The sequence below is a fragment of the Apaloderma vittatum genome, unplaced genomic scaffold, assembly GCF_000703405.1.
Source record: "Apaloderma vittatum isolate BGI_N311 unplaced genomic scaffold, ASM70340v1 scaffold623, whole genome shotgun sequence".
In the NCBI taxonomy this organism is placed as follows: domain Eukaryota; kingdom Metazoa; phylum Chordata; class Aves; order Trogoniformes; family Trogonidae; genus Apaloderma; species Apaloderma vittatum.
Window position 1 is genome coordinate 36699 of NW_009709549.1, and position 9029 is coordinate 45727.

The following is a 9029-nucleotide window of genomic DNA, read 5'->3' on the forward strand; positions in this document are numbered from 1 at the left end:
AAAATAAGTTGGCTAATGCTGGACTTCAGTGGGGACTATCATACAGTTGCTGCCAAAACTTTCCCATCTTTCTTAAAGCTGTAGTTGCAAAGACAATAGCAAAGCCATACGAACTGCTGTGTTTCTACCTGTTTTCAGAGAAACTACAGAAAGAGGCAGAGGACTCTGTGCTGTGATTATCCTTTGACTACTACAGGCCTAATGTTCTTAACACTTGGTATCACATTTTTTTTCTTTGATCACTTTCTTTTTTTCTTTGCCAGCAAGTAGGTTGCTTGGGGCTCACGCTCATTTTGTGCCAGAGAAATTCAAAAAAACAACCACCACCAACTCCCCACCGCAGGACTCTGGGCAATGCCAACGACACTGCTTTCTTCTGTTTTTGCCTCAAGCTGCCACGTGCAATGTCTACTGAACAAAACCCGCTCACGTCAGGAATCGGTGCCTCCTAAGTGTGCTACATTGGTTATGAACTGGCCTCTATTCGCCTTCACCTAACACAGTTAGGTGAGTGTTTTTGTCTTTCTCTCTTTGCATTTCAAACCGAAATCCTGGTGCTAGGTTTACCTGAGTTGGGTTGGAAATCAACAGCCATGACGACCACAGGTTAGGCTTCAGCCAGACATCCAGTGTCCTGGGAGGACTTGTAGGTATGCTAAACCTGCTTTCCTGCTGTTTCCTTGCATAGTCTACATGCGCATGTCCTGCAGCCTCAGTTCTAGTTACAGTTTAAGATACAAGCTTATGTTATTGGTAAGAAATCAAATCTTGCACAAGAGCAGTCTAGTGCTGGGGCTCAGAATGCCTGGCAACAATCTCAGGCCAAATCCTCCTTTATTCTCCGTCCTCTGCCCAGAGTAGCAGTAGTTTGCAGATCTGCAATCAAAGGGGCTTGCCGAGAAGGCACACAGACTTTTCCCTGTTCCCTATTCTATGGACAAAGTGTCTTTTCAAAAAAATTACAGTCCTTGGGGTGACTCTCAGAAGGCAGAAATCTCCTGGGGCTTCCTCAGACAAATCCAAACATCAGCACTAAACGCAGCTGAGGGTGCTACTAGAGCTCTTCCTTAGTCAAAATTGAAGGTGTAAGGCTGGTTCAAAGTACAGTGTAAATTCATGCTGGCAACAACCTCCTGCTAATGCAGTACGGACAGACCTCCCTGCCTGTAACGCATGAGTTCTATTTCAGCAGTGGGATGCCTTAGTGTGAGTAGGCTAAAAAAAGCTGTTTAAGGAAGAGTTTGGCTTTGCAGTTGGGATCACCCACACTTGCACTCAGCCTCCTCGCAGCCGTGGGGCACGTACAGCAGCTGCAGCTAGAGGAATGAAGGGCAGAGTCCAAACAAAGACATAAACCAGACTGACCAAAAATATTTTCAGTGCCTTTTAACTCCAGTGTGATTTTTTGTGTGTCCTATGAAAGTCTGCTGGGGCGGCTAGGCTTCCCGCAGCCCAAAGTGCTAAAAGAGCAGTTAAATCTAAAGCCAAGAACCCTATATGCCCCCTCCCACCTCCCCCAGCCCTTCTCCCCCCACACTAAGCCCACCCCTCTCCCTACAGAAGCGACCCCCATGCATATTCTTGGCCTATATCATTATGAATTTTCTACAAATCAGAGACAGATCAGAAAAAAAAGAGCATAGAGGGGTGAGGGAAAGGGCTGCAGGAGTGAATAGTGGTACCAATTCCTTCCCCCCACCCCCCCAAATTGAACACCTGTACAATGTAGTTCCACTATGGTCTCAGTATAATGTCCACATGCACAGGCTTAAAGCTAAAAACCCTTTGTCATCTGAAGAATTAAAAAGTCCAAATGCAGTGAGCTCTCCTCTTTTTTTAGATTTAAATATATATCGGTGTCCTCAATTCAACCATTTACATAGGTAGGGATTTCTTTTGTGCTCTGGGGCTCAGCAGCTGTGGAAATACTTCCTGTGGCAAAGAAAGAACAAAATAAAAGAGTTAGTAAATAGTAAGTGCGTTTAGCCAAGGAAGATATTTGAAGGTATGACCTTGCTGGCCTTTGGGATTCAGCTGTTCCAGACTGACACATTCTTCCCAGAAATCTTTTCTTGTCATTCAAAACACTGAAGGTGATGTCCTGTTCTTTTACTAATGAAGGTGATTCACTCATATTGAGCAGAGGAGGGAGAAACCAGAGCAAAGAGGTGGAGGCAAGGAAGGTTTGATGTCCTCAGAGAAAACGCGTAACTCATTTGCAGTGATAAGGTGTTGGGGATTTCATAAATAACCTTAAGCTTTGCATCTGCAAAGTAAGGACCTAAACCACTCACAGACAGAAAGCAGGAATTGCGGGGTTTTGCTGCCAGAGTTTGGAGAGAAAATTAAACGATCCAGGGACATTCATTCAGATTTCTCCAAGGAAGGATCTCTGAATGTTAGTCAAAGGGGTTGAAAAAAACTGGCTTCTGAACAAGCATACAAAAGAGAAACACCCAATTACAGTCTTGCTTTGTTTTCCCAAAAGAAAGAAAACTCATTAAAAGAGAAATTGCTGATTTCCAGAAACAGATGAGGTGGCTGTACAGGAGAATGAAGAGCCCATGCACTTTCTATTCTGCTCACACTTAGGGCCAGACCTTTTCATTTTGTCAATGAGCTCCGATTCTGTTTCCTCATTCATCTTACTGACACGATGGAAAAACACACTTAGGAAGTTTGCTGGACTGATTCCTTTTGATAGAGAATTGAGTCTATGTATCCCACACATTTACCTTTTGTGCTTGCTAGGGCAGTTACAGGTGCAAACCAAGGGCTTACAAAAGGCCAATTTCTGGTTCAATGCAGCATCCAGTAGCATAGCTAAGAAACATAAAAAATGCTGGCTGCCGTAGAAAGCCAGAAATGCTATAGCTCCACAAATGAAAAGCTACCCTCAAAATTGGCTTCTGACTACTCTTATCATAGAGGCTTCAAGGGTTTAGTTTCCAACACCAGCAAGAGCAGTTTTGAAGGTATGTTGAATAGAGCTAGCGCAATTGACTCTTGCCTCTTCAGTCTCAGTGACCTCTGAAAATACATGTTTCCCTACCCCTGGAACAGCACGAACCATGATTCATCACATTCTTTTAGAAAGGTGAAGCTTGAATCCCATCTAACTCTAGAGAGTTCCTGACCTGAAATTGGGTGTTTCTTCCTCAGCATCTTACATCAATTTTGCCTTGGAGGCTTCTTTGGGGGAAAAAAAAAACAAAGAACAGCCAAAAACAAATGAAAGAAAGAATTGTTAAAATTTAGGACCCACCGCTCCGGGTTTTGGCTTGAAACCTCTTGGTGATCCACAAGCCTTTTGGAAGTCTTCTGTCCAGACTACCTTGGTTGCATTTCCTTTCCTTGGGTTCTGGACTGTGGCCTGGAGTTGCTCTGTATGGGGAACACCACATGGGAAGGTTGGTCCCCTCACTCCTTCCTGTGTTCTGCTAAGCAGGGATGTCCAAATCTGCTGATGAATAGCTGCTTAAAAGCTACCAGATCTTTCCTTAACTGAACAGGTGAGGAGAGATCGGTATTGATTGCAGCGGAGCTTCCAGCTGCAAGTCAAGAGACTTTCTTCTTTTTCCTCCCAGGCTGTTTCACAGGCCACAATCTTAGCACATCACATTCCCTCCTTTCATTGCTCTTCCCCTTGTTCCCTCTCTGCAGTAGCTATGACTCCAAGCCTGCTTTAGCAAACACTCCCATGCATTTTCGGACATCCTTAGGTGGAGTCTAAGGTTCAGTTACGCTGATGAAATTGTGCAAATAAGGGATCTCAGTTACGACTATGCTTTACTAAGTCGAAACAGTTATAAACTTTAATTCCTCTAAAAGAGCTCCATGTCTTTATTTGCAAGAGTCCTGTACCATACCTTTGGAGAACTGTCACCTCACAAGTGAAGCTGAGCAGTGCCCAAGCAATGCTGGCTTTAGCAGAACATGTCCCCAACGCTGAAACTTCCCTGTTCCATCCTAATACTTTTACTGCAGTCAGGGTAACAGAAAATATCAAAACATGAGCAAATGTGTGACTGATCTCAGTATGAGCCCTTCAAGTCTGTTCATTTACTCTTTTCACAGGTCCTGCGAAAGTCTCCTTTGCAAATTTGCAACCATAGAGGCCCATAAGAGAAATCAGCCTCTGGACAAAGCCTGATGTTCAGTGCTGAGATCCCAAGTTTTCTTGGATTTCCATGGGAATCAGCCAGACTAGCATTGCTGCTGGCAACAAGGTCTGGCACACAGTCAAAATATCCACAAATATTTAGCTTTTACATCTGACTTACCGAATCACCTGCTCACCTCCATGTTGCAGGTGAGGGTGGCTGAAGTTGTCCTGGATGTGGGGTTTAAACCCGCCACTATATCAGCCCCACCAAAATAAATTAAATTGCCTTATAGCGCAAGTTAAGTGCCAGCAGGATCTTTGGGAAGGAAAGGGAGAGGATCTACACAGAGCAACTAGGAGAGAGAAAAAGCCTAAAGTTGTTCCCCTCCCTTTCATCACATGGCAGTGCGGGAGAGGAAAGAGTTAGCAAGGTTTCCTGTAGCAAAAGTAATGCTGCAGCAGAAGAGGACAGGAGGAGGAGTGTGCAGGAATACGGGAAGGAGGGAGACTGAGAAGAGGATTAGCCAATTATAAATCAGAGTCTGACCAGCTGCAGGAGGCTGCAAGTTATTTACCTATGGGCTGGACTTCCAACTTCTCATCTACTAGTTGCTCAGGACTCATCAGCTCACTTTGAGGGACATTAGGTATGCTTTCCCTCTGACTGACTGGACTGACCATCTCTTGATCTTTTTCATTCTGCATCTGTGCATATATATTAATGCCAGGAATCTTCCTAAAACATTAACAGAAACCATCATTGTGGGGTACTCTGGCAGATGATGTAGTATCAGCTTTTACAAACCAAGAAACAAATCACTGTGAAAAAGAAAACCCAGCAAAACAAAACCCAAACACATCAGTGGCGAGAAGGAAATGGCTCAGGGAGAGTCATACCTTTTGAACTTGTAGATTATAAACACAGCTAGTCCCACAAAAACAACAGAGAGGAGCATCAGCATAGCCGAACCACTGTGACTGGGAGTGAGGTCCACCAAGGGAGCTGCAAGAGAGGGACAGAAGGTTAGAGCCACCCCAGCATAGAGTGAAAGCCACTCCCTCAAGATAAATAGTTCATTCTCTCCTTACTGCGCTTTTACCAGGCCTCATCTGTCTCCCCATGTCTCCAGGGCTTCTCTCCCTTTCCAGTCCACCTCGGAAGAAACCTGGGTTCAGACCACTTAAGCTCCACCTACCCCTTGATGTGAAGTCCCATAGCTTTCTCCTTAGAGGCCTCTCTTCTCTGGCCTGTTAGAGGACTGCCTGAAACATACTCGTCATATTGCAGAGAATTACATAAGGTAGTTGCAAATGAGATCCCTTGGGTACCAAAACTGGTATTTTCTGGATGATCTTGGAGCTACCATAGGCTAACCTGTCATGTTGACTTTCTATATTGCTTAAAGCTAGTTTGGGTAGCTCACAATGTGAAGCCGATAATGAGCAGCTGACTCCTCAATTTTACTGAAGCAATGATGCTCACCACATGTATTGTTTTCTGCTCAGTCCTGTTCCTTCACGACCAGAAGTGCCTTCACAGACGCTGCCTCAGCATCCATGCCTTACCACAGCAAGCTCTTCTCACACTTCTGACATCTTCAGTTTGTTCCTTTATCCCTTTCCCTGCTCTTCTGAACAGGCTTTACTCTTTCCTCTAGTGCCCTGTTCTCTCTCCAACAAGTCTTCCATGCACAGGGTCAAGAAAAAAATATCACCAAAACCAACCTTAGTCAAACAAAAAGTCTCTTTGTGCTTCTCCTCAGAGTTTGCTTTCCACATTTTCATAGCCTCTGGCAAAATAAGGCCATACAAAACAGCCAGAAGCTTTCGCAGAAAAACAAAGTAAATTGTATTAAATAGAGAGTTCCCATCACTCATATACACAGATGAATGGAATGTCATCTAGCATCCAAAAAGGGACACATTTAAATCCAATAGTCTCAGTTGTTCATGCAGGTCCCCATGTGTTGCCTGATCTAGTTGAGAGGCGTGTCTGCCCATGTCAGGGACGTTGGATTAAATGATCTCTAAGGTCCCTTCCAGCCTAGGCCATTCTATGATTCTATGAAAACGTGCTGTGGGCATGTGGGCAGCCATGCACCTGTAGCTGTGCCATTACACAGAGCTAATGCACGCAGCAGATATGCCCTCACTGACTCTATCTGGCATTGCACACAAAATGAAGCATAAATACACTTTTTTCTGCAAGGCAGTGAAAGTTAATTTGAACCACTGTCATACACATCCTTTCTCTGCTTCACATGCACTGAACAGACCCATCCTAAACTGGAACCCATCTTAAACCAGAGAAAGCAGACACAAGAAAACAGCCACACACAAGCAAATACTTACTCAGACACACACACCCCAAAACCACACACACCAAAATTTACAAAGATAAGTGACGAAATTCTCCTTCCCACATCAAGCAGGCTATGCTGAGGAAGGTGAGGCACTGGAATGAAATGATCCATTATTTCGAATTCCTCACAAATCTCCACTCTGACCCTTTTGCGCTTATATTTTGTGGGTCTCTGCAGTTCTGTGGGATGACAGGGTGGCTCTCTGACCCATTCAGGCTCAGCATCACTCGATGTTCTCGTTCTAACACTGTGTTGAGTGTCTGGCAATAAGCAGCTGTTTAACTGCTTTGAGGAGAATATTGGCATATTTTACTCTGCCTTACAACTGGGGACATTGTTTTGGTCGTTTTTTTCATGAGAAGAATGAATGAACATGATGAATAGATCACAATACGCTGTCCGTAACTCCCATAAATGAATCCCTTCTTCCAATGTGGCATGAACAAAGAAGGTGTAAAAGGACGCATGACACATAGAATGGAGGTGTGAAATGAGCTGAGGCCAGCAGCTGTCTGTGCTCCAGGGAATGCACATACAACATACACACACACATAAAGGCTCACTTCTACAGGTTCTGCTTGAATCACAGAATCACAGAATGTTAGGGGTTGGAAGTGACCTCTGAAGATCATCTAGTCCAACCTTCATCCCAGCATATCTAACCACTACACCACAGCCTCAAGTGCTAGATCTACTTTTTTTTTAAACACCTCCAGGGTTGGTGACTCCACCACCTCCCTGGGCAGCCTGTTCCAGTGCCTCACCACTCGTTCAGTAAAGAACTTCCTCCGAATATCCACACCAAGCCAGTTTAGAGACCTACACTTTTGTTCCCTGCAGCAACTCTGCTGCAGAAATTGCTGCCGTGCATGACGAGGCACACACAGGGAGGAATGTACCTGTTCACTGAGGCATGGAAACATAAGTGTAGGCATACATACACATATGCATGCACTTAAAAAACCACATACTGAGCTTTGTGGTTCAGTCAACTACAGCCCGTAGTTGCTCAGAGTGAGTCCTAGCAAAAACACTGGGAAAGAAGAGATATGATAGACCAGAGTAGCACCTCTAAGCCACGTGCATTCCCCTGGATTGTGTTTTCTAGGGACTGTCTCTGTCTCTGGCTTGTGTTCCAGGTTTCCCTGCTTTATTTTATTTAATTTTCTATAAAAGTTTGGATTTCAAAAGCTGTCTTTCTGGTTTTTTCCCAGCCTTTCGGGACTCTCAGAGGAAAGATGCAATACACTTTCAACTGCCTGAGCTGGAATTCAAACTATTTGGGCAATATATCAGAGCTCAGTAGTGCTGAGCCCCACATTGGGCACCAATTTATCTGTTGAGGGTTAGGGCTTGGGCAGTCGTTAAATGCTGACAGATGTTCTCTAGCCCCTTTCCCTCCCCAAATGGGAATGGAAAGGGAACAAGGCAGAGAGACTTATGGATTGCAAAAAAATCTAAACCAGTTTTAATAAAACAATAACCATATTAACAAGGAAATAATGAAAATAATGAAATATATCCAAAGGTGATATCAAACCCTGCCCCATACCAATCCCCACGGATGCTGCAGAGCAGGCGGCACTGGGGAAGCCCCAGTCTTAGCGGCAGAGGGAAACCAGATACAGGAGTGGGATTCATAAACTCAGGATTGAGATCAAAGACAGAAGAATGGAAAGAGTTCTCCTCAGAAGAGGAGAAGAGGCTTAAAACCTGTGACCCCTCAGCTTTATACTGAATATAACATATATGGAATAGAACAGTTGGTCAGCTGTCCTCTCTGTTCCTCCCCAGAGGTGCAACTTTCTACTTCCTTGTGACTCCTTTTACCACAACCATGTTACATAAGATTTAGCAGTGACCTTGGTAACTACAGGAGTAAGTATAAGCAAGAGCCTTTCTGCAGTCCTTGGTAGTTACTATAAACATCAGGTGTTATCACTTCTGGTAGCAGACACCATCTGCAAAAACATGCTGTTAACTTCAGAAAGTTCAGTCTCTTAGAAGAGACTGAGCTGAAAAGTAAAATCACTGAACCAAATCTTTTCTGTTTAGCTCAAACCAGGAACAAAAGGAAAATTCTTCTTCTTCCTTGACAACCAAAACGATAGTTTTCAGTATCAAAGTACATCTCTCTTTTAGCATTTTGTGAAATTCTAAACTGCTCCCAAGTTTTGATATCGCCAAAATAGGCCTTTTATTTAGACAGGGAATCTGTTATGACCTCTGCATCTTGATAAGAGCCATATTCCCTCAAAGCCCTCACAGTGGCTGCACTCTGGGCTTTTTAATATCTACTTTGGCAGTCCAGGCTCATTTTGCATTCTTACTGAATCATATTTCTGTAAGACACAAAATCCTGTACTGCTCCTATAAGACATTGTGAAGCCAGTTAGAGCAATCACTCACATCTCACCAGCAGCTCTGAAGTACAGCAAAGCCTACATTGCAGGACAAATGAGTGTTTGCATCTATTATAGACAAAAGGTACTCAAGGTTTAGTAGTCCAGGTTTAGTAGCCCAGAAAGTATTTCATCACCTGAGTTAGACCATTACTGTGC

General features: G+C 44.0%; 1 protein-coding gene across 1 annotated transcript; it reads right to left on the bottom strand.

Moving 5' to 3' along the window:
• Window positions 1-1583: 1583 nt before the first annotated feature.
• On the bottom strand, window positions 1584-5386 carry LOC104272063 (VPS10 domain-containing receptor SorCS3-like). Its single transcript, XM_009866951.1, has 5 exons — window positions 5380-5386; window positions 5003-5108; window positions 4681-4841; window positions 3266-3384; window positions 1584-1932 (listed from the first exon to the last, which is right to left on the bottom strand). Exons 1-5 carry the CDS (start codon window positions 5384-5386, stop codon window positions 1876-1878), a joined length of 450 nt encoding a protein of 149 aa, XP_009865253.1. The 3' UTR covers window positions 1584-1875.
• Between the last annotated feature and the right edge of the window lie 3643 nt (window positions 5387-9029).

Coding starts and splice junctions, on each gene's coding strand:
- LOC104272063 (XM_009866951.1), bottom strand. Junction 3,385..4,680: donor GTTGGAAGTCCAGCCCATAG/GTAAATAACTTG, acceptor TTCCCCATACAG/AGCAACTCCAGGCCACAGTC. Junction 1,933..3,265: donor TCAAGCCAAAACCCGGAGCG/GTGGGTCCTAAA, acceptor TCTTTGCCACAG/GAAGTATTTCCACAGCTGCT.